This window comes from Convolutriloba macropyga, unplaced genomic scaffold (genome assembly GCF_964194025.1).
Source record: "Convolutriloba macropyga unplaced genomic scaffold, txConMacr16.3 SCAFFOLD_3193, whole genome shotgun sequence".
Lineage (NCBI taxonomy): Eukaryota > Metazoa > Xenacoelomorpha > Acoela > Convolutidae > Convolutriloba > Convolutriloba macropyga.
This window is the reverse complement of record NW_027452488.1, coordinates 1-27,577: the sequence shown is the minus strand read 5'-3', so window position 1 is coordinate 27,577 and position 27,577 is coordinate 1. Positions and strand designations below refer to the sequence as shown.

Sequence of the window (27,577 nt, the reverse complement as noted above, 5' to 3'; positions counted from 1 at the left end):
TTTCTTTAAATGGACAAAGTTTTGAAGGTAATTAATGTTTGTTGTTATTGTTGTTTGATTTTGAAGTTCGCCTTGACTTAGTTTCTTAATAATGGCTGATATCATCAATGTAATGTGGCATTTTGGCTCCACTGGGTTATTTGCGTTTGAGGCGGTTTTTGTTCTCACACATTTTTTATTGAAAAACACTTGAATTTTTTGGTGTTTTCTATCTCTTCTTATTTGGCAGACATTTATGCCAAAAATGTGGATGAGCAGGGTCGGAACTTGATGTGCAAACGCATATTACCGAACCTCCGTGCTTTGTTAACATCAATAAGAAATCCGACTTTAATATGTCAAAAGGAATATCATTGCATAACGTTGACTTCAAATGGCTAGAGATTTTACTTATCACATGTTGTGTTTACAGCAGTTGTTGAAAGCTTTTTTTTGTAAATTTTTTTTGTAAATTTTGTTTCTAACAGTGAAATGCACAGATTTATAGTTCTTTTTACGAAACTTTATAATTTTTCAGACAAATTTTTATTTTTGTTACCTAATTGTTATAACATTTATTGTTCTGAATTCTGTTACTAAAATGTTTCATATGCGAATCTTCAGTACTCTTTAGAAAAACTAATAAAAGTTTTTAAAAATTATATTTTCAGTTTACTTTAAATTATATTTAACTGCGTGGAAATAAAGTTGAGACTGTCAATGCAGCAGTTTCCGTCGTGTTTTTTTATAAAGGTGTAAATGTCAGTAATTGAAAATCAGCATCTACCAAGGAAAAAATTCCCATTAGTTTAAGAATTTTAAAATAATCCTTCGTTTTTAACATCTTTGTTAGAATGAAAAACGTAAATTTTGACGTGTTAAAACTTATACAGACAAAATCGCTGACTCGCCCTCAATGATGATTACTTTTAGCAACTGATGAGTATTAGCACTAAATTTTTGTTTTTATTGTCATCTAACTATTAGTGAATCTAACCAAGAGCTCGGGTAAAGTTTCCTGTCATCATAGTGACGTCAGCCAACTGTTTGCGAAGTTTGGCTTTTGTAGGAGTAGAGGTTGCTTTTCCTGTCTGAATACAAGTAATAATACACTATAAGTGAAATCTTCCAATGATTGCTAACAGTGACCTAAATAAATGGTAACTACTTACTGGATACAGATATGAAGTTGTCAGATCTGGCAAGGATCGGATGGCCGCGCGAGCTCTGCAAATATATTTTGTTTACAATCTTCAAAATTTTACACAATAAATGAAATAACGGGACGGGACAACTTGTTGCGCTTGATTCGATTTAACATTTAATCCGCGTGAAAACAAATTTGATACATTTTGACATGACAGGTAAGATCTTGACTTTTGTTTAAAAACTTGGGATGTCTCAGCAAGATCTTGTAAGGCTATCTTTTCATATCATAACAAATCTTGATGTTTGAAATGGGGTTAAATGTCCAATTTCTTGAAACAGGGTCAAAGAATTTGCAATTTTTTTGGTTTTTCTTACGATAAGAATTTGACAAATTTGAAGAATCTTATTTCAAAATGTTTTAGTTTCCTTTCCAATAGGTTTGTTTTCTCATTAGAATCTATTTAAATATTTGGGATTTTCCACTTCCCAAGATTATGACACCAAGTTGATAATTACAAAATTACAAATTACAATAATTACAAATTGCTATATGGCATCATTTGGAATGTTACTATGCAAGTGGGGGAGGGGTTTGGAATTTTGTATGAGAAATTTTTTGTTCTAACTTTGGACTCCGGGGTACTTTTGTGGGTAACTCGTCACCAGCATAAGATTCCACGTGGACTCTGCATGTCTCCAAACAATTGTAGACAGACTTGAGTGCATTGGAGATGGCCGGCACTGCAGCCAGAAAGTCTGCCTTAAGAGCAGTTGCAGACACAACTGCGTAGCCATACAGGTCACCGGATGCCAGAAAGTCAGGGGGGTAATTGTGACTGGACCCTCCAACCGCACTCCCACTTCCACCTCCCCCAACTCCAGCAGCAGTCAAGTCCTGTTAACGTTTCCGACTTCTTTAATTACTGTTTTTTTTTTACCGGCACAGCCTAAAAATTCCAGGAAGTCAATGACGCTATGCCAAGTCTGTATAGTCTTGAAGCACAGAAAGACATACAAGAATTTGTTCACCTACCAAAGTCAAGGCCTTCATTCAAAATTTCCTAGTCGACAATTTTATAAAAATTAGTAGATGAGAGGGGGGGGGGGGGGGGGGGGCAAATTCTTCTCATGGGTCAAGCCTAATTATGCGTAATTTATGCCAAGTTAGGCTTTTCGAAAAAAAGATATCACTCGGGTGCGATCCATTAACCCACCCAAACGTTTTCACGTCGCTTACCTACTGCCCCAGAAAAACTTGGAAAGTCTCATTTGTTTTTGCTAGGTTTTTGGCTCCTATGTGAACAGTCAAGACCAAATCATGCTCCTAAACGAGTCAGAAGTATACGGTAAACCACTTCAAATCAGAGCCACTCAAAATCATCTTCGATCAGAAATTTACTCGTCCATTTATCATCGTTATGATTTCAATTTAGCTCGCTCGCAGAGCTGGTCTTCATTCGTTTAATTTTTTGATCGGAACTCAACCCCCAACTGGAATGTTTCTTTCTTGGTCTGAACGTAGAGTTGTTAACGGGGACCTCGACCTGTCGACCTGGGAAGCTTATAACTCAAGTACATAAACTCACGAGAAAAATTCAACTTAAAATTGTCAACTTGGACGGAAATGACGTAAGTAGTGGATAAAACAAGGGATTCAAACACCAGCAAAATTTGTCCCTTTCTCCTAACGCTAATCGCGCATGTCGAATCAGGCCAAATTTTACTGTTTGTTGAATCCCTTGTTTTATCCACTACTATATATTAGCTCTAAATTCAATAAAAAAATCAATGAAAATCAAAAATAAAAACAAAAAATCAAAAAATCAACGCAAAATTTATATTTCACTCTTAAAGAGTGATTCACTCTTATTCGGAGTGATCCCCAGTAGAAAAGATCGCTCTTTTTCACTCTTAAAGAGTGATTCCCTCTTTTTTGTTATTTTTTTTTATTTTTTTATTCTTTTTATTTCAAATTATCTATACTTTTCAATAAATTTATATTTTCTTTTATTTTTTCTATATTTATTCCATTATTAATAAGAAATGATACAAAAGTATAGTATTTACATGAACAACTATCAGTGAAACTGCTCAACGGAGTTGTTTTGCAAATTCGCAGATCCTCTGTTTGGTTAATAACTAAAGGACTTACAGCTCTAGGACTTTGCCAACTAGGATTATTTGTTTTATCCGCGAAGCGGTTACACCGATCAGTTAAATTTCTACTAAATCCTCTAGTCAATTCTATTTCTGGATGTTGTTTCTTTACAAGAGCCCGTATCCCATCATATCTCACAACAGAAGTACAATATGGACAATTAACTTTAGCTGAAGTACAACTTCTACATGTATATTTACCCTCATCAAAATTATTTAGTGGTTTTATATAATTACACTTATTACAACATCTAGTTAATACTTCTGAGCTGGGGTTAAGGTTAGGGTTAGGGTTAGGGTTGGGGTTAGGATCTGAGTTAGAGATATAGTCATAGATAGAACCAGAACCAGAACTAGAGCTAGAACTGGGGTTAGAACCAGAACCAGAACCAGAACTAGAACTAGAGCTAGAACTAGGGTTAAAATTAGAGTTAGAATTAGGGTTAGAACTAGAACTAGAACTAGGGTTAGAATTAGAATTAGAATTAGAATTAGAACTAGAACTAGATTCATTTTTTAAAGAACAACCACGTGGAGAAAAATCATTAGCACAAATACCACTTAATATTATATTACCACACATACATTTATCAGTTTTATCTTTATGAAATGATTCATAATGATATTTAAAACAGCAATGTTTCCACATTAATAATTACACTCTAAACATTGTAAAAGCATTTATAATAGGGTAAACTATAATATTTACCTAATCCTTCACAGGGTAATATTTAGCCATGATTTCAATTAAATCTTTAGTATTATCTTTAGATGTGATACACTCTGCTAAATAGTTATTTGCTAAAGTATTGCGTGTATTAGTTGTACATCTCTTATCTAAAATCAAATCAAGGTCTAATTATTTTTTATCTTTAACAAAATTTATAATCTCTTCTCTAAATTCTTCTTTATTTATATATAGTTTGTTTAAAAACCTTCCTCCCTTTCTATTCAAAATTCCCATCTGTTCATTGACGAAGTCATAGTTACACTGATCAGTATACGAACAAAGTTCGTGGTTTACCAAACTGCTTCCCTGATCAGTATAACTGCTTCGTGTTTCACCTTCCAACTCTTCTCTATATCCAACATTAACTAATGTATTTACTCTACTCAACATTGTACTTGCTCCCATTGCTACAGTTCCAGCATTTCTTGATATTGAATTAGGATAAAAACAATTAAATATAAATAAACCTGCGCCTGTAATTCCACCAAAATTTGATAAAATTTCCATACCCTTTCCCATAATCATTTCTTTAGTTAGAACATCATTCTGAATTTTAATATTATTTAAAGTAAGAAGTTTTTTAAAATAAAACTGATAATTATCATGATTAATAACATTTCTATCTGTTGCATTTATCATGAGTGGTTTCATATATGCTATGAGTTTATTCATATCTTCTGTTTCGAATTCATCTTTTAAACTAAGAGCTTTTAAATCAAGGAAACCAACTCTTGAATCATATATCATTGTTCTATTACTACTAATAATAATAAAAGTATTTTCCTTTTTATTATTTTTAATTGTACCATAACGAAGTTCATCTGACATTCCATCTGTATAATTATAATAGTTACTATTTAATTCACTAATTATTTTATTGAAGTCATGTTCACATTTATATATCTGATTAAAGTTTTTAAATAGGTCAGGTCCATTATAAGTTGTTATATAAATAGTATCACAACTCATTCTTGCTGTATTAATTATTTGAGCTGGTTTATGACACATTACAATCATTTGAATATTATAATGTCTACTTTCAGTAAAATAATAACCTATATCCTTATTTAACCTATCACCCATATCATCAAGTACTATTACACAATTTTGAAATTTATGCATATTATTTTTTGTGATCATATTTATATCAGATTTATTAAACTTAGTATAAACTTATTAGACTCAGGATCTATCCAGTCTCTGTCATCTTTACACACTATAAGTATAATTTTAGCTTGATCTTGAACTTGATCTCGATCTTGATCTTGATCTTGATTTTGGACTGAGTATAATTTTAAATATGGTCTAATAAAATATGTTTTGCCTGTACCAGTTCCACCATAAACAATAGTATGTAATGGTGACTTTTCATATTCAAATCTAACTAGACTCCTATTCATAAATCCACGAAAGCTTTCTTTTAGTTTTGGATATGTACTTGGTCTTGAATCATATATTATATAACAAATTCCAATTATAAAAATGAAAACAAAAACTGCACTACCTGTTTCCATTTTTATATAATAAATTTAGATTTGATTTAGATTTAGACTTAGACTTATAATTAGACTTAGATTTAATAAATTTATTATATAAAAATGTTCATCCTAACTTTTGAGGAATTCAATAATAAATTTAATATTGATAATAATGCTATGAGTGATATTAGAATAAAAGATATAGGTAAAGATATAAGTCTAACACCATTTGAGATTGTAATGAGAGATGATAAACCAGAAATAGTAAGTGAACCTAACTCTAACATTATTGTAAACCTACATCCAACTGAAGGTACACATTGGGTTTTAGTTATAAGAAGAGAAGATGGTCCTATGTATTACTTTGATAGTTTTGGTGTAGAAACTCCACCTTTATTTTTAGAACAATATGTTGATCTAGGCTCTAATGAGAGAATACAACAATATGATGAATCTTATTGTGGGGCTTATTGTTTATATATGATCTATCTTATTTATAGAGGATTTTGATTTAAAAGTGCTTTGAATATTCTAGTTAATCAATGTAAATATCCAGGAATATATAATGAGTGCTTTTGTTTAAGTTGTAGTAACGACAATGATGAGGTTAATGTTAATGAGAAAGATAATGTTAATGTTAATGATAAAGATAATGTAAATGATAAAGATAATGTTAATGTTAATGATAATGATAATTTTAATGATAAAGATAATGTTAATGTTAACGATAATGATAATGTCATTGATAATGATAATGATAATGATAATGCTAATGATAGTGGTAATGACATTGATAATGCTAATGATAATGATAATAATAATGATAATGATAATGATAATGATAATGATAATGATAATGATAATGATAATGATAATGATAATGATAATGATAATGATAATGATAATGATAATGATAATGATAATGATAATGATAATGATAATGATAAATATAATGATAATTTTATATATATGTATATATATATATATATATATATATATATATATATATATATATATATATATTGGATGAAAAACATGGTGAAACTTGGGTGAAGCCTCATCAAAAGTTTAAACCTTATAACAATAGTCCTACTAACAGTATCTCTATAAACGTAAATAATGATCTATATTCATGGTTAAATGATGATGATATAATTACTGAAGCCGCATTCCCAGATAACTTTAGATGTATAATATCTGGTCCTAGTGAATGTGGTAAGACATTCTTATTAAAAAAACTAATTTTAGCTAGTATATACTTTGATAAGCTATACATCATTGGACCTACTGGTGATCAGTACCATGGTATAGAAAGAATAAACCCAAAAGCAGATGTTGAATTTATTAAAGATATAAAAGATTTACCATCTCCCGATAAACTATCCAAAGACTTAAAGAAACTAATGATATTCGATGATGTTAGAGCCAAAGAACCAGTTATTATTGAATACTTTTGTAGAGGTAGACATAATAAATGCAATATGATATATCTTAATCAAAACCTGTTCTCTCTGGATAGGCAGAGTGTTAGAGAGAACTGTAATCTATTTATTTTATTTGAACAGAGAGGTAAAGTCCTCATATCTATATATCAAGATTTCTTTAAAAATGTTGAACTTAGTTATAAGGATTTTGCTAATATATGTAATAAGGTATGGAAAGAGCCTTATAATTATATTGTCATTGATATAACTAAAAATAAAAATATTAATGGTAAACTAAGAATTAATTGGGATAGGAAAATTTTTTAGTTTAGTTTAAGTTAAGTCAAAGATTAAGATTAAGATAAAAATAAAGATAAAGACTAAACTAGATGTAAAGTAAAACTTAATACATCACCATTAAAGTCTATAGGTCTTCCATGCTCATCTTTAATATGAAATTCTATATATTCTATTCTATCTTTAGTTAAATTTTGATACAAGATATTATTTGGTATAATATTTATCAAGTAACCTCGTTGTTCAGTTAGATTAAAAGTATATAGTATGTCTGTATCTTTACCATTATCTTTAGCTCCAGATATCACATTACAATGAATTTTAATAGTACTAAAACCCCTAATATCAATAATTTTCTGAGATTTATATAAATTATTTTTCTAAATCCTAGTAAGGAGGCTAGTGAGTTTTCTATATCAAAGCTGAGTGCTCCTTGTTTTATTTCCATTAAACATTTCATCGTATTCTTATCAGGTTTTATTATAACATTACCATCAGTTTCTTCTTTTATTAATTCTGCTATATCAGTTAACTCATATGCTCCGGTGTAATAGTTGAATATAGCAACGGGATTCCTTTATAATTATAATTAAGTATAGATGTAATGTTTGGGCTTGAGGTAGAGATAAAGTTAAGGTTAGGGTCAGAGCTAAGAGCACGAGGTAAAGCTTCATCATCCTCTATAACAGTACTAGCACATAAGAATTGATTATTTCTCCTATTCACATTAAACACTGAATTATAAACAGATAATCTAATTAAACCTAATTTTGTTGTATTAAGTATATGTTCACTAAAGTTAAACTTTTCTGTTGGTTTTATCATTCTAAAGTTAATTGTATGCTCTTCTTTAGTTTTAGTTAAAGCTTCGTGTATATTTTGTAGTTCTCTTAACCTTAAACTATCGGTGAAACCGCTTCGTGAATAAGTCATTTTTTATCTAATAAAAATGGATTTCAATTTGGATACAACTTATGGTTATAATAATGATATACATAAAAGTAAGATTATAAAATATAAACCAAATAATCTGGCAACAATGAATACGCTTAATACTAACATAAATATCATACTCAATAGAGAAGAGAATCACTTAAATTTGCGTGATTCATATCTAGAGATAGAGTTTGTTGTAACAGATGATGCTGGTGGTGTATTTGCCAATGATGCTAATATCAGATTAGTTAATTATGGTATGATGGCATTGTTTAGTTCAATTAAGCTTGAAACTAGTGGTGGTCTATTGGGTGGACTATTGAATATATAGATCATTGTCATCCTAATCTATTGATGTATAAGTTATTAACCAGTACTGATGATGAATATGAGAGTGGTTTTGTTAGAAATCAGGGCAATAGAGATAGTCAACTTAAAGGTGACCATATTGCTGCACAACGAGGTCATATGTATATGATAATTAAGATGAGTGATCTATTTGATTTCGTAAATGATTTAGAAAAGATTATATATGGTTTAGGACTTAAACTATTATTAAAAAGAAATAATAATGATAGAGCTCTATATAGAGTTAATGCTAATCCTGGTGCAGTTGCTAATGATGGTAATATAGAAATTAGAGATATATCATGGTGTGTACCTAGTATTGATCCTAGTAATGATAATAGAATTATTGTGCAAAAGGGTTTAAACAAAAAGAATAATGTAGACTTTAGTTATTATGAAAGAAAGACATTTTATAAGAATGTACCAAATGCTACTAACTTCTTGTTTGATCTAGGTATGGAAAGTGGTATGGAAAGACCGCAATATATAATAGTTGGTTTTGAAAATAATAATGTTAATGAACAAACTCATGATGCAAGTACATTTGATGTAATGAATGTTACTGAATGTTATTGTAAGAATGGTAGTGAGTTTTATCCCGAGGATAGAATGAATATTAATTATGGAACCAATAATTATAATGAGGCTTTTAATGAGATTGCTAGCTTTAATAAAGGTTATAATGGGCTACCACATAATATAAAACCATATATAAATCATAGAACATTCAAAAGTAATTATAGATTATATGTATTCGATACTAGATATCAAAGGGATCATATAGGTCCACAACCAATACAACTTAATTTTAAAATTAGTGCTGCAGTTGCAGATGTTATATGTCATGCATTAGTATTTACTAGGAAGGTTATTAGTGAGAATAGTGATGGTAATAAGATGGATGATATTATATCATAGTTATAATTTAAGTCAAAGATATAACTCTAGCGATAATTATAATTTTAGATATAACTCTAGCGGTAATTTATAATTATAGTATAATATAGTTATTGTTATAATTATATACTTTTACTTATACATAACCATATACTTATACTTATACTTATAGCTAGTCAGCTCTAATTGTTACTCTTGTTAATACCCAACTATTTCTCATTAGTATTAACAAAACCTTTAGCATAAATAATATCTAATTTCTTTCTATTCTCTAGAGCTAAGCCTCCAGATTCAAGCTTAATATTAGGCTTAGGTCTAACCTTGGGCTTAGGCTTGGGTTTAGGCTTAATAATAACAAAGGGATTATACTTTTTAACTTCCATTGTTTTTTATATATAGAAATGAGTCTTTTAAATAAGTTCAAAAATAATTCATATCGTGTTGGAGGTAGACATTATAGTGGTACTGTTAATATAAGAGGAGCTATTACTTTAAAAGGAACTAAGATGTTAAAAGGTAATTGTGTTTTATTTAGAAGGAATAAATCAATGACAGTATCTGATGCAACAATAGAAGCAGAAGGACTTAAAGATTTCTTTAAAAGTGTTGGTAAAGCTACTGTTAACTTTGGAAAGAAAGTTGCTAATAATCCAGTAAGAGCATTAGAAATAGCAAGTAAAATAGGAAGTGCAGCTGCATCTAGAAACCCTAAAGCAGCTCTAGCGGCTACACCTGATTTGATTAAATTTGCAACTACTGGTGAAGGTATAAAGGTAGTACAAAAAGGTAGAGGGTTATACTTAGGTACAAAAAAAAGATAATTATTTGATTATGATTATGATTATGATTATGATTATATCCATGATTATATCCATGATTATATTATGTTTATGATTATGATTATAACTAAGATTATATATTTATCGATCGGTGTAACCGCTTCGCGGATAATTATTAATACTAATATTATTATTACTAAAAACATTGTTATTACTAAGCACTAATATCTTTAATCTAAAAAAAATACTCAGCTTGTTTTTCTTATTCTTCTTATAATCCTCATATAACTTAACAAATTCATTATACTCATCATTATCTATTTTATTATCATTCATTGATTTAGTATATAGTTTATTAAACCTATCACTAAACTGATTACTTAAATATACATTTGTGAATACTTTATAATTTTATTTCTAATTTTGGTATTAATTGTTTTTGATAATGAACCACTAACAGTTGCTGTAGCAAAAGCTGTTGGTATAGAATAAGCTAATCCTATACCTGTTAATGAAACTGATATTGTTGCTGCAGTTGTTGCTATTGATGATAATACTATTTCTGTTATCTCAGCTATGTTAATAGAACTCTTATATCTACTTAACTTCTTATTATAGTTATTAGTTTCAGTTTCATAATAATTTATAATATCTTTTATAATGTTAATATTGTTGTTAAATTTATTATTAGCTTGAATCTTTTCGTTTATCAATCTTTCTGATACTGATGACAGATTTGGAATAGTAATCTCTCACTCGGTGCTGTTGGATTGGTCATTGCTTTGCTTATTTTCATTAGTAAAAATTCTTTCTATTTCTTTCATTATATCTTCTTGATTAAAACTATAATGCATCTCAAGTCTGTCTTTCTCTTTATTATCAAGTAACTTACTTTGTAAAAGTATAGCAATTATATATTGTACTATAACACCTCTAAGAGATTTATTGTATTCTTTCATTTCTCTCAGACCGTTAGTAAACATTTCATCTGAGTTTATGTTAGTTATATTCTAATTAAAATTATTATTATCAAATTCTTGCTTTAATTGATTATATTTAGAGATAGTATCTGCAGCAACTTTATTACTAAACTTAACAGTATTTCTGACTTAATTTGTTGATTCATTTATTAGTTCTTCATTAACTTGTGTTTCATTTAGTTGTAATGTTTTAGTTGTAACTTTATCAAAGTCACCTTTTCTTAGTTCAGTTATGTTTTTATTGAAAATGTCTATTTTATTAGAAGAGGATAATAAGTTATTGTCACAATACTCTTTATTAACAACATCTTTTTCCTCTGTGGGAGGATGAACATTTGTAATTTTATAGCTATCCTTCATGTTAATAATATCATTATCTTCTAGGAACAACCCTCGGGCCTTACTTAGTGTTAAATTGTTTGTTGATGTTGATGTTGATTTATGTTTAGCTTGATTGAATCTATTTCTTGTCATTACTTATTTTAAGAAATATATTTAATGATTCTAAAACTTTATTATTAGATTCAAAATCAAACTCAAATTTTAATAATTCCTGTTCGTAGTATTTACCTTCTATTATCTCACCATTAATATCTCCTATTTTATAAGTTGGTGGTTGTGTTTTTAGAACTTCATTAACTTTAAACAATTCTCTATTCCAATTAGAAGTGTAACTTTTAGAGAAGATATTACGTTTATCTACATTTCTCACATAATCACCAACGTTAAGTTTAGGTTTAATATTCTTAAAACTAAATGTGTATTTAACTTTATCAGGATTATTAGAAGCGTCAACTGGTCTCATATTAATTGTCGAGTGAATGTTATTGTTATATGTTACAACAGCATCTTTTAATATATTTACCCAATTACCATCGCCATTGATGAACATTGGTTTATTTATTATGTGTAAAAATGTTCTATTGAATCTCTCTATAAACACAGCCTTTAAATCACTATAAGTAGAATATAGCTCTATCCCTGAAGCGGCTTTGCCGGTTTCATATTCTTTAAGTAAAGATTTAAATGTTTTATTGTAAAACTCACTACCTCTATCTACCCATAACTTTTGTGGTTTTCGTCTTTCTGATAGGATTGTTTTAAAACCATTAGTTATAGATAAACCAGATTTATTCTTTAAAGGAATAGCCCATGCATATTTTGTGAATATATCTGTAACTGTTAATATAAACTTATACTTATTATTGTATTTACTTAGAGATGACTTATCAATTAAATCAGCTGACCATGTTTCATCTTTATATAGTGGTATTATTCTTTGTCTTTTAAATATTGTTATTTGAGGACTGAATACTTCTTTAGATAGTTGTTGTTGTTTTTTTTCTAACGTTTTATTTATGGACATAGTCATCTGCGAACGAGCTCTGCTCGTGACTAGCCAAGCAGGTTCCCTGATTGACGTAGTCATGGTTTCACCTATATACCATAATTAAAAACAAAATTATCTAGTTGGTTTTGATTTATAATATTCATAGATAATAGTTGCTTAGATATATCTAGCATTTCATCATGTAACCCATCATGACCAGCTTTTGTTTCCAGTATTAATACTTCTAGTCTTTCTACTAACTTATTTGGGTTGCCATTTAATCCCCTGCCAAATATATCATCTCTTACCTCCATTATACGTTTTATTGTTCTATATCTAGCGCTTTTCTTATCCCCTTTTCCTAAGTCATATCTAATATCCTTTAAAAACCTTTTAATTTTGTTTTCATCTTCCTCAACCTTATCATCATATGTTACATTTGATTTAGTAAGAAAATCAGTAAATCCTTCTGAAAACTCATATACATTATCCCTAACTAAAAAAGCACCCTGCTCTAGAGTTATATCAACACCATTCATTTTATATCTCCTACTAGGTAAATCTACGAGTTCTAATTTTAATTGAGGATTAGTTTGAGCCCCCTCGTCATGAAGAAGTTTGGCTGTTTTTGTATCAACATAAACAGGTGCTATATCTTGAGTTTGCTTTATGGTCCCCTTTAACGTTTCACCAATCTGCGAAGCGGTTTCACCCATCTTGAAAGCAGTTTCATTAAACTGGAAACCAGCTTGCTCGATCTGCGAAGCAGTTTCACCAATCATCTTAGTTTGCTTATCTAACTCTTGATTTTGCCAATCTATTGCTCTTAATGTTTGTTCACCTAATGCTAGATTCCGTTCAGTGTTTTCATTTATCTGCGAAGCAGTTTCACTGATAGTTTTAGTAAAGGATCGAATAACTCTTCTATTTCACCATAATGTTCTTGTTGTTTTAATTTATCTTCTAATCTATTTCTTCTGTTTTCTTTTTCTAGATTGTTTAATTCTATAAGTTTATCTAGTTTAGTCATTTTATATGTATTGAAAAATTATAATAAGAGTAAAAAATGGATAATGAAAACAGCTTCTCTCTTAATCTAAAAAGATGTTTAGCTTGTAAAAGACGTTGTAATACTATAGATGAGTTTATTGATCATATTAAGGAACCAAATCATGATGATTTATTAATTTCAACTTATTCTAAATATGTAGATGGGGATAAGAAGATAATAAAATTTCTAGAATATAATAAAAATATAATAGCTGGAGCTACACTATATAAGAATACAATCATGGGAGACATTATGGAAAAGTATATGGCTCAGATAATGATTTATAATATACCAGCTACCAACCATATGGAGGTAATGAATGAATTAGGTCTATAATTATTTGTTATAAAAATTAGCAAAGCTCGTTATATAATATAATAGCAACTTCAATTAACTTTCTATCATCATTAATGGTTAGTTCTAGAACATTATTAACCAGTAGGTCTTTGTCTCCATCTAATGATCTGCGAAGCAGTTTTACTGATGCTTGGTGGATCATTTTTATTAAATCTCTTTTGAATAGATATAGATTCTCATCATGAGGATAGCCTTTAATATTATTTACATAAAACCTTTTATCATCAAATATATTTAAACTAATCTTACTTGTTTTTGTTGTTGTCATGTTATCGCCAACTTTTTGTATTCTACATTCATCTACTGTTCTCTGTGTATTATTCATTAATGCATCATAATAATCTATGTGCCTAGCATTATTATGCTTCTTTATTACTTTTTCTTTAGTGTTTTTAGGATAATTTTTGAAGCTATTTGTTTTGGGGGACAATGCTATAAATTCCTCAATAATCCTACTTCCCAGCTCGTGCTTAAACTTGCCGTGGACTTTTTTATTAGTTTTTATATGTATGTCTAGATTACTTAAGTCCATGTGCTCATCACTAACTTTACCTTCACTATAACTTAATACGAAACTGTCCGTATCCATATAATGGAGTTGTAGATCTTTGAGAGATGGCTGTAGAATATTAAAGAGTACATCATACATGTGTAATTTACTTAATTCTAAGATAGTAACACCTACATATACTGGAGAATCATATTCTATTTTTTTTTATATATTCTATTTGGCTATAATCTCTATATCTAGTTATATTCTTAAATGTTGGTTTACTTACACTTTTCATTATCTTTTCTTCATCATGCAAGAACTTGCTTTGAAAGAAGTGTAGAGGATTCATGCACATTCTTCCATATAATGAGTTATTCATCAATTTCCTTACATCCTTTTCTGATTCAGTTTTAGCTGTTGCTCTTTTATTTGTATTGTTTTGTATATAATCGCTACATATATAATCTTGTTTAAATTTAATTACTCTATGTATTTTTGTTACTTTTACTCCCATTTTAACATCGAACTTTAACATCCTATAATGAACCATATATTCTGTTTTGTTGTTTTGGTCTAAGATTAATTTCTCTGATCTTGCTTTACTTTTCTCTCTTTATCGGTATCCCAATTCATTATCATTTATCTTTCTCTTATTAGGCATTAGTGCTAACGGTTCTGTTCTCTCTTTACATTCATTAGTAAAATCAATATCACAAACTATATAGTAACCATGATCACTATCATCTGGAGTATTCAATATTACATCTAGAATAGCAGTAGTAATAAACTCAAAATCCTTATAAGGTAACTTTTGCATCATTGCATAACCAGATAGGTTGTTTGCGTCTATGTACCATATGGTCTTACCATCACTGTTATCTATATATCTATCACCCATTATTGCACATATACCACCTCTCTTTGCTCCAACAAAGTTATCTAGCATTTGTTTATCTTGTAATGTATCTAATGTTACACCGCTTGACATTAACCAACAATCAAAACTATAACCCGGGAGACTAACGTAATGTAGTGGATTGAGCTTGAATTCTTTCATACTTAGTTTAACATATTCTTTCAAGCAATAGTCTAATATTTCCACATCATTCTGTGAATACTCTATAGTTAGATATTTTCCAGTTTTATGACTGTTTTCATTATTAAAGTTATCTACATCTTCTTGTGTTCGTAATTTATTATGTAGTGAGGATTTGAAGTCTCCTATTTTTAGATTACCTATAAGATTATTATAGGTAGCTTTGCTACTATACGACTTGGTCGTGGATCCCAATGACTCTAAAGCAAATTATTCATATGGCTATAATGTTTTAGTTTTACATCCGTATATCTTTGCCATTTGATCTAGGGGCATAGCTAAGAAGTTATAACTATCTAAGAATTTAAGACAACCAATATTAAACATCTTAGACTTACCAGCAGCTAGTGGTATGTTATCTACTTTTCTTTTATCATTATTCTGTTTAAAGAGTTCACTGTATAGTAGGTTGAAGTCATAGCCAGAGCCATTATGGAATTTTACTGGAATGAAGTTTTGTTGTTTGTATCTTAGATTACATATTTTACATGCTGGTCCTCTATATTTACCAGTTTCATGACAATGATCTCTTACTTTATTAATACATGTTTTGCTGCAGACATGACAAGTGTTATTAGTTTCATGATATAATTTATCTTCTTCTGTGAATATCATCTTTTCATTATGTTTGAAATTATTCTCAGTTTCTATTTCTAACAGATCTCTAGCAAATCTTTTGATGCAGCCTAGACCGAAGTAGTGTTTGAAGTTACCTTGCCAGGTGTAAGCCACAGCTATTGGAATATGTTCAGCAATTACATATTTACAGTCATTAGTTGAGACTTCAACAAAGCAACATTCTATATCGGCAGTTATAATATGTTTTATATTCTGACGTTTGTGTTCATTTACAAAAGTAATATGTTTTTTCTTAGGACAAACAATCTCTGGTTTGAATGAGGTGCTGCATTCGAGTTTATCATATTTAATTTGTGAGTTAAACCAATAGGTACACCTATCACAATAATAATATTTAATGTTGTTTTTATTTGGTCGTTCTAACAAGGTTTCTATATTTCTTTTTAGGGCACAGTGTTCTATTTGACCATTACTCCAAACTAGTATTCTTACATCTTTTCTATCTTTTTGAAAATCATCCACTTGTTTAAACAATTCTATTTTACCATTACCACAATGTGTGTATACCCAAATATTAATATTATACAATTTCTGTATTCTTAATATATAAGCAAAATCATCTTCATTTTGTTGTCTTGGTTCAATTAGTTTATCTACATATTTACTTTCTCGAGTTGCATGGTGTGGGGCGGGATGTAGCCAAGCAGTTATAGTTAGTTGAGTTATAGTAGAGTTTTTGAGATCAGGAGGTAAATCTATATAACTACCAATAGATGCTTTAGTTGGTTCAATGTTAAACTGAATACTTCTTATTCCAAGAAACTCAAAATCATAACCATAACCTTCACATATTTCATTTTCGAAATCTAGCCACCGATTGAAGTCACCATATTCATATATTGCATTATTATTAATATAATCAGTATTGAAAAATATTTTAGTAGTTTTAACTTCTTCTTTGGTTCTCTTCTTATAATCACATTCAGCCGTGATCTTATATTTAAAACTCTTAACTTTACGAAACTGGTAAGATTATTTAATTTCTTCTAAAGAGTAATTAGTTGCTTCATCTATATCTTCAATGTAATTCCCACCTTTATCAGTAATATAAAATTCTCTCATGTTCTGACTTGAGTTTATATCGAAGTCTTCTGTGTTTTCTAGATACATGCGATTGTGACTATATGAATGAGTAGTTAGAGCTACTTTACTTCTAAATGAAATTCTACATATAAACCTAATCTTAGAATAGATATTGTTTTCAGTTTCAGTTTCTGATTTAGTTTCTGTTTTAGTTTTAGCCCTAGTTTTAATAATATAATCATCTTCATCCAAATTATACACCCTCTCCGAGATTTCCTCTTCTTCAGACTCAAACATTTTCTCCAATAGTTCCTTATGTTTGAGATCGTATGATTGATGCCTGTATAAAGCCTTCTTTGATTCAAAGGATAGATTACAAACATCACAGAAGTTTATGACACTAGTATTAGTTGATTGAGACATGATGTATTTTTTTAGGGAAATAATCAAAAAATCATTTTTCGAAAAATGAAAATGAAATGCGATAAGTGTATAAATAAAGCTTGGAAAGAATGTTGTAATAATTGTAAAGAATTAGAATATTCTTGTTATGTATGCAAAAATATGGTTAAGGTTAAAGATTATATAGAACATTTGGGATATCATTATTCTGATCCTGATCAATATCTAACGTGTAGTATGTGTAATGTTTATAAACATATATCATTATATAGATTTAGAAATAGGAAATGTAGACTATGTATTTATCTTTATAGATATAGATATGGTCACACTAGAAATCAATTCAGAGAGCATGTTTATAAGTATAATATTCAAGAAGACATAGAAAAACACTAATCACTGTGTTTCCACCGATCGCAGTGTTTTTGACTGTGCTATTATTGTTCGCTTTCTTTCATATTTAGCAACCGCTAATAGTATAAGAAGTCAACAAGCTTGGTTTAACATCGCATTACACTGCTTAGCAGATCGAATGAAAAGTGCATCTCATGCTAAAATGGCCGCCGCCATTGACAAAGAAAGCCGCCACCACTAACAGAATGAAAACAAGTGAAAATTTCGAATATAAGATACCCTTAAAAATTAGCTAGTAAAATGAGTATTTATTAAAATCTTTATTTAATTTTTAATAGATTATACAAATCATTCAATTAAATAGAAGGATTTAATTATTATTTTACTTTAAAACATGTAATTACTTGGGAAATGATAAATAATTTTAAGTTAAAAATCATGTGAGAATAATCTAGAAAAAAGAATGTTCTAGAATAATTCTCCACGTGGGGACCTTTATTCTCCACGGCATTTTTTGGCTATTCATCATGAGTTTCACTTCACTACAAAAACTAGCGAAAAATTTTAAACATTTAAACACTTTAATAACTGGAGCCTTATCATCCACTTCTTTGTCTGAAGAGAATATAAACGATCTGACTAATTTAACAAATCAAATGATTACATTTTGTAAGGAGAACAAATGCATACCAGACAACACCGCCGAACATGAAAGTGAGACTGGAAAACGAACTAAAACAGAACTCCTCCAGTTGATCCTCTCCAAGTTCAAGAAGGACCTACTAAGTTACGAGCATCAGGAAACACTGGACAAGTTTGAAGTGAATGTGCCGGAATATTTATCTTTCCACAATAAACTCAGGAGTTCATTCAATATTGGTGAATTTGAGTCTTATCTCACAATAGTCAAAAACATGGAGGGAAAGCTGAATCGTTAAATCTACTGACAATTTCTGACAGAGGATACATATGGGGGAAAGTGAAACAAGACCATCAAGAAAACAATAAGGATATTCCCTGGAAAAAAACTACTGAACGATAAAGGATATTCCTACACTACTATCCAGAGTTATATCAACTTCTCTCAAGCGTGTGAAAGCTATCCCAGGATCCTAGTCTCAACAGACTACTACTCAGAATGGAAAAAGTTCCTTACAATGTTTTTGGCAGAAGTTCAGAAGGATAGCCAGCTGCAATCTAGGTGCATGACAGAATTACAATTTTCATAAATGATAAATGAGTGATTGACTATTCAGAAATATATTTAATATTAATATTAATATTGATATCCCTACAAATGATACAATAATATTGTTCAGTTATTTTAATATTAGAGTTCAGTCAGCCTAATAATTAAAATTAAAAGTGTTCAAGCATTCTGTAGTTGCACCCTCCCCACAGTTGCCATTAAGAAAGGTCGAGCAGTACTGCCGTAGCGTGGTAAAGGCGAGTCAACCTTTTAACAAGACCTCCCAAGACTCGGCTAAAAAATGTAACCAGGTACATAGAATCACTCAGTTAAACATCATAGATCAATCGTCTTCCGGTTAAAGTCAAAATTTTAAAGAAACTTGTTACTTATTATCCAGTTCTAAGCAATTTTGAGTTATTTTCAGTCCATCCGATTCTATTGAAAAAAAACTTTGTGAGATGATTAACCTGATTTATTTCAGTATAGTTTGGCATATTAGATATGAAATTAGGCTTAAATCTAGCTTTGAGAACTTTTGGATATTGGTGTATGATTTGCATAAATTATACTAGCTATGTACATTTTTGTACATAAAACTGTGCGTGTAGTATGTATTTATAGTGGTGAATATAGTAGTGGATAAAACAAGGGATTCAACAAACAGTAAAATTTGGCCTGATTAGACATGCGCGATTAGCGTTAGGAGAAAGGGACAAATTTTGCTGGTGGTTGAATCACTGGTTTTATCCACTACTGACGTAATAAAGTTTTAGACGGAAATGACGTACTTATTTTTGGTATGCAACTCAGCAGAGCCTCTGAAAATCTGTAGGAATAATTTTTCATTCTTTCTTGTGCGATGATCGAAAAACGATCAATTACGAATGCTCATGAAAAAGTAATTCCTTATTTCAATCCTCTTATTTAATGAATTATCAAGCGAAAAAGACTAAGATTCACCATACCATAAAAAACAACCGATATTAACTTTGTGATAAAAAGTAAAAAACATACAAGCAAAATTATCTCACAAGAAACTGTAAAATGAAAAATGGTTTCCAATTCATTCGTCCTTGAAAATAGAACCACGTAAGATAAACAAACTGTGAAATTTTAGCTCGTCCCAACTTATTGTTCAAGTAGCATTTATACATTATATATATATATATATATATATATATATATATATATATATATATATATATATATATATTCAGTCAATTTTGGCCGATTGATATACTAATCGTAGAGAAATGTGACTGGTATGAATAAAAAGCATGTCTAGCGTAGAATTTGAAATTGAAAAGATTTTTTTGAATTTTATTTTTTTCGAGGAGTCATTGCGGTTTAAACGTTTGTGTGAACACGTAATATTTGGCGTTTAATTTTCAGCGTTAATTTTTGTTCAAATTTAAATTGTTTCTATCAAAATGGCAGTTCAAAACTAGATTTTACGCTACAAAAAGCAACAATTTTGTGTTGCTATTAGACGAAAGGCAAAAAAGGCTAGTTTTGGTCTCAAAGGGAAGTTTATTCCGGAATAAAATCGAATTCTATTCGCGAGCTGTTTTTAAACAACCTTTTAATAGATTTCGTTTTCTTAGTTATCTTAGGAACTGGTCACTTGTCAAATCAAAGTTCCCTAATGAAAAACTTCATTTACAGTCAAAAAAGGCCCAATGAACAAAAATTAGTTTTCAAGGAACTGCCCATGTTTTTTTATGTCCTCGACTCTGCGTTTTCTCAATTTGTAAGGAAATTTTGATTTTTTTAATCGCTTATTATAAATTTTTGTTGTTCTATGGCAGAGATTTTTTATAAACTGGTACGATAGGCTTTCTAAGATAATTAGTGAACTGATTTAGTGTTGAGGGGACAGTTAATGGCTGTTAAGACTTTAAAAACAGTTTATGGAAAAAAACTTTTTCGAAATTAACCGATAATAAGCTTTCTAAATTTTCAAATTTTCTCTGAACTGTTAGGTCAGTGCCACTAATGCCAGATCCCATGTTCTTTATACTGAAACCACTTTTTTTGTCTTTTGTATGCTTATTCATAATTTCGTTTTTTTTTTAAAAAAAAAACCCTATCACATTATTCTTTTTTGACCGTTCCCATTGGCATTGAGATGTTCACTTGACCATAAAAATAGCTTTTAGATTATAGCTTATAGTTTTTAAATGGCTTGGACAGTTCTCGCACTTCTCTAAGGATTTTCTGGTTTTTGACTCTAATTGGGTTTTCATAGTCATAAGACATATAACGATGACCTATTGATAACTTATTGACAACAGAGATCATTGTCTTCCCATCGAGGTTTAATTTACCGTATTTAATGATTTCTATTGAAAACATTTTAATTTAATGGCTTCGGGTTTTTTAAAAATAATTGTTGGTTTAACTACATTTGTTGATATTTATTGATTTTTCTGAATCATTACATAGTTACAATCATAACAACTCCATTGCTGTAAAAAAGATTAGTTAAAAAATTTTTCACTGAAAAATTATTTTCTACTTGGCTGTTTTGGCCTGTCACTCGCTGTGACTTTTTTATTTGGCCGTTTTTGAGTGTCTTCTTTGTTCTTTGTTTTATTGTTCAAAAATTTTTGAGTGCTGAGATGCCTCGCTAGCTTTCAATTGAGGATCAAATAAACCTCTTGATTATCGTCACCTTATAGCTAACAGTCTGAAAATATATTATATATTTTTTTCAAACAATTTAAATTTTAAATTTATTAGTTTTTGTTGTTCTTTTTCTCGACTTGTAACTTATTGCCAATATTAAGAGGTGCCATCAATTTTTCTTTAATTCAGGCATTAGATTGTCTATTGATGTTATGTCATGACTGACGCATGGTTTGTTGCACAATATGCGTTTTGAAAAAGTTTTGTGAGTGGTCTGTTTTTGTGTTTCTTGTTCGTTCCTCTTATTAATGTGAGGAATAAATGATATAAAAAGCCTAAAATTCAGATAATTACTAAGTATTTTAGTGTCTTTAGTACTTTGTGTTTCCGTAAATAGTTTGCATTTTTCTGTAATTTATATGCACCTTTAGTCCAGTTCTATGGAATAATCGTCTACGGTTGTCCTACAGGGTTCTTAAGAACTATTCAGTTATTTTATCAAGAAATTTTCAACTAAAAATAACGGGTTTTTAAGGCTTTTGAAATTGTTAGATTTTAAAAATGCTGAGGGATTTGTGGACTTCACCTCGTTATTTCCTCATTTTGTCGTCTTTTTTACCTATTGACATCTAGGTCAAGACCCATCTATTTTGTAGTTAAGAAAAAGTAAATTTGGGTTGTTAATGTTCTATCTGCTTGTATTTTGGATTTGTTTACAAGGTTTTTTTAAAATTAGATAATGAGTTTTTCCCGGAATGAAAGTTTTTTTGCTAATTTTGTTGTTTGTTTTTTTCGTAGCCTAAATAATGGCAGATCTCGTGAGCACTCTAATGCGGCATGGGATCAAGCAATTCACTTAGAAGTTTGGGAGCGTAATGAATTTTTCCAAAACTCGAATATCTTTTTTGAACATCTTTTTATTTAGTTGACATTTTTAAATCCGAAATGTAGATGTGCTAAGGTCGGAACATTATGTGCAAACGCAAATTACCGAGCCTCCCGAGTTTTTACTTTGTTTAAAAAAAGATTTTCCATTTGATCACTACAAAATTGTGTTTTGGTTTGACCAGAAAGTATGCCAAATATGATTTTAGGCACGAAAATTATTTTGGTTTCCATTAATGCGGGGAGGAAATCAAGTTTTCTACACAGATCTGGGAGCCTACAAGATATCATAGTGGTATATATATATATATATATATATATATATATATATATATATATATATAATTATCTATATATATATATATATATATATATATATATATATATATATATAAAGCGAGCACAATGCTTTTTACCCAATTCACTCCTCTCAAGATAATTCATTTTTAAAAATCTATTAATTAGCTTTTGTTAACTAAAAGCAAGAGCAAATTGTAAAATTGTAAGCATTGGATGCCCCTGTTGGGCAGTGAGAGCCTTGAGCAATAACTATGTGAGAAAAAAAACGCAAAAATCAGGCACTGGGGATAATAGTGCAAAATGTTTTAAAAAGCCTAAAATTCAGATAATTACTAAGCATTTTAGTGTCTTTAGTACTTTGTGTTTCCGTAAATAGTTTGCATTTTTCTGTAATTTATATGCTCCTTTAGTCCAGTTCTATGGAATAATCGTCTACGGTTGTCCTACAGGGTTTCTTAAGAACTATTCAGTTATTTTATCAAGAAATTTTCAACTAAAAATAACGGGTTTTTAAGGCTTTTGAAACTGTTAGATTTTAAAAATGCTGAGGGATTTGTGAACTAAAAGCAAGAGCAAATTTTAAAATTGTAAGCATTGGATGCCCCTGTTGGGCTATGAGAGCCTTGAGCAATAACTATGCGCGAAAAAAACGCAAAAATCAGGCACTGGGGATAATAGTGCAAAATGTTTTTCAGTTTTTGTTCAGTTTTTTTTGTACTGAAACCGTAACAACAGGTTTAAGTTTGGTAGTAAAACACTTTTCAAACTTCGATTAAATGCGAATGTCTTGAGTTATTTGATTTAAAAATTGACTAGTGGGTGAATTCTGGAGAATTACATTTTGTGGTAAAAGTTGAGATGACATCTGATATCACCATTTCGTTTAGATATCAAAAGTCTCTGAGTCGGAATAAAAAGATTTGTCATCTTGGTTTAAGTGCTAATAACTTAAGAACTTGGTTTAAGACCTTAATTTCATCCGTATATAGCGTGTTTTCAAAATACCATCCACTTGATGATGGTATTGGCAATCCAACTGCTGCGTGTTAGTGTGTTAAGATATTTGTAAGAAAAAATATCGCTTTGTTAGGGATTCGGCGTTAAATTTCGTTATGACAAGAAAATTCTCAATAAACTGTTTCTGCTAAATTGTTTCTTGTCCACAAACTTAAATGAGAAAAAAATGTTGACCCTTTGCATTGGATGGGAGCTAAACAATTGCAACTTTAAATTTTTCCTTAAATGTCCGAACTTGAGCTTGAGTGAAGCGACTATGCCCAAATCCCAAAAACTTTTCAACAGCTACAGTATTAAGTGCCCGCCAAAATCTCTTCCTTAAAATTGAGTACCACAATCCAAAATTAACAATTTAAAAATGTGAAGTTTTCGATTATATTTGTAAATACAATCCACTATCACTTCAGTTAGCCATCAAATTTGTTCACAACTTTCAAGAAGAGAACACAATAGTTTTCTGGCAACCGCAAACAAATCAAAAAAAGAATATTTGTTTTATCCAATTTAAATTGAAAGGCAAAAAGTTTCTGTGTCATAACTAACACAGAAATGCGTGTGTGTGTGTTTGTGTGTGTGTGTCTGTGTGTGTGAGAAAGTGGGTGTGTGTCTTTGTCTGTGTCTGTATCTGTTGTGACCAAAACCTTCAGCTTTTTCGTTGGTTGCTTATTCTTAAACTTCAAACAATTTTTTTATCTAGTGCTCTGCCCAATTCTCCTATAGCTTTTGTTTGTAACCCCGCCGTAGCCGGTCCCCAGCCCGGCTGAGAAAGGAGGAGGGAAACACACCCAGAACATACTGGAAAAGTCTCAAAAGTCGGTTTTTCAACGTGACTGGAGCCTTTTCCGACAATTTTCCAGCTAATTTCTTACCTCAAAAACCTGATTAATCTTGGTAAGGCTTAGTACGGCACCTTATTGATCTTGATACGGCCTTAATGCGGTAACTTAGAAAACTTATTACGGCCGTAGTACGGACCGTAGTCAACTTTACAAGATCTTAGTACGGTTTGCATTCAAGACTTATACGGTGCCGTACTGCGGTCGTACCAAGTTTTCCAAAAATGTTGAACCGGGTGCTCTCAAATCTGTTTTTCCAAATAAATTTTCAAGCGAATATTCACCAAAAACTGCCCGTTCTGACAAAAACAAGAAACAGGCTCCAGTATTAAACTTTTCAAAAACCTCTTGCGTCACTTACTAATACATGCAGTTTGCATAGCAATAAAGATTTAATAGCATCCAATACCAGACTAGGAAACTCTGCACCTATGAAAATTTGGTGTCCCGCTTTTTCCTCCCTATTATTTTTAACCCCCTATCATTTAACCCCGATTTATTCATCCCGGTATCATTTAACCTCTCTGTCTTTTAACCCTACTATCATTTCACTCCGATTCTAATCCTTCTATAAAATAAGGATTATTAAACTAGCATTATAATCATTTAGCCATGTCTCGCTGGCCGTGGCCATACCTCAGCTGCTCATGGGACTTGATATGAAACTATCACAACCGAACGTGGGATTAACTTATCCACTTGATTATGACAAAACAAGCCTTTATTGACGACTTCTAATTGGTGGGATGAAATGATTGAGGGGTTAAATGATAGAGGGGTTAAATGATAGAGTGGTTAAACGATAGAGGGGTCAAATGATTGAGGGGTTAAATTATGTGGTGTAAAAGAATGCGGGGTTAAATGAATCGGAGTGAAAAGAAATAGAACCAAAATTTTTTTCCTATCAATAAAGAGAACGAATATTAGATAGACTTCACTTCAAACAATAACCTAGAAGCTCTGAATCCTTTTACAGAAATTATTGAGTACAAATAGCCAGTTTAGTAGATGCGGAAAAGAGATAATTATTTTAAAAGAATACCGTTTAATCATATGTGGAAAAACCCTAAAAATTACTTTTTGCTCAATAAAATTCATCCATTCATTGTAACTTAAACCCTAAATTAAGCTAAGAAATTTAAATTGAGTTACAACGTTCAGGGTTGTGCAGGTGACACAAAAACAAAGCTCACAATGCTTATGAAGATCAACATTTATTAATCACAGTGCATCGTAATGATATTGATGATGCCAAAATTATTTAGGTTAGAACTAATTTCGGTCTGGGAAGGTCTGATCAGAGAGTCTGATCAGAGGTTACTTTGGTCTGGGACGATCTGATCAGAGGTCATTTTGGTCTGGAACGGTCTGATCAGAGGTCACGTCCGTCTGGAACCTCAACCTGGGGTAGAACAGCTTTGTGCGACAGCTACAACAACAACAAACAACAACAACAACAACAACAACAACAACAACAACAACAACAACAAACAACAACAACAACAACAACAACAACAACAACAACAACCAACAACAACAACAACAACAACAACAACAACAACAACAACAACAACAACAACAACAACAACAACAACAACAACAACAACAACAACAACAACAACAACAACAACAACAACAACAACAACAACAACAACAACAACAACAACAACAACAAACAACAACAACAACAACAACAACAACAACAACAACAACAACAACAACAACAACAACAACAACAACAAACAACAACAACAACAACAACAACAACAACAACAACAACAACAACAACAACAACAACAACAACAACAACAACAACAAACAACACAACAACAACAACAACAACAACAACAACAACAACAACAACCTGGGGTAGAATTCTTTCATTGAAGCACTGGTAAAAACAATTGATAAAGGAGGCTACTGACCGTCTTCTGTGTGTTTGCCTCTGAGATGTCGTTAGATGATGCAGGAATCCCTTCCGGCACTGACTTCTTCCCTCTCTGAGTGACCTGCAGTCCCTAGCTGGTGCTGCTGTGCTAGTTGTTGTTGTTGTGCAGAAATATCCTCGCTCAACATCTATCAAAGAACAACAAATATAAATTACCAGTTTCTTCATGTAAAAGTTGTTTTTATTGATACACTGAGATCGAATTGTAAAGTTGAAAAAATGCAAAATAACGAAGAGAGGTAAAAAATACTGTGAAATTATGTGAGTGATCATGCAACGAGTAAAAGTGTTTAATTTAACCGTTAAATTTTTTTACACCAAATTTGAGTTAAAATTTGCAAGCTCTCTAACAAAAAACTGCAAGAAGATTATCTTGCAAGACATTGCAAGATTCTATCAAGGTGAGTGTCCGATGCTTGTCTAATAGCGCATCTCCGGTGAAACTCAAACTTTTTGAATTGTAATAACCTTGCATCAAATTTGAAAGTGAAAAGAGAAATTCATAATTTTAACAAATCCATAATGCGCAATAACCTGATGGCCATCAATTTGCAAACTGATTCGATCTGTGCCCCCTCCTGCCCCAATTGAAGACTTGCCGGTTACACTACCCGTGCCCTGACTTCCCCCAACATTGGAGTTCTCATAATTGCTCCCTGTTTTGACCCCTGTCGTGTTAGCTCCTACTGCAGCAGCCAGAGCAGTGGCAGCTTTGGTCAGTTCCTCTTCTTTCGTCGTCATCGAGGCTCCTTTCGAAACGTGACCTGAAGACGCAACAGAGAGTTTTTGAAGTGAATTAATTTACTTCAGTTCTTTCAGAGGAATTTTCCACTTTTACGAATGCACTCAACTTTCAGCATATTTTGCATAAT

The 27,577-nt window shown here is 30.7% G+C and overlaps 1 protein-coding gene across 1 annotated transcript; it reads right to left on the bottom strand.

Moving 5' to 3' along the window:
• Positions 1-976: 976 nt before the first annotated feature.
• On the bottom strand, positions 977-27,463 carry LOC142357522 (uncharacterized). The gene is made up of 5 exons (XM_075409136.1): positions 27,240-27,463; positions 26,683-26,833; positions 1,755-2,023; positions 1,152-1,206; positions 977-1,070 (listed from the first exon to the last, which is right to left on the bottom strand). The coding sequence occupies exons 1-2, from the start codon at positions 27,444-27,446 to the stop codon at positions 26,714-26,716; spliced, it is 327 nt and encodes a 108-aa protein (XP_075265251.1). The 5' UTR covers positions 27,447-27,463; the 3' UTR covers positions 977-1,070; positions 1,152-1,206; positions 1,755-2,023; positions 26,683-26,713.
• Between the last annotated feature and the right edge of the window lie 114 nt (positions 27,464-27,577).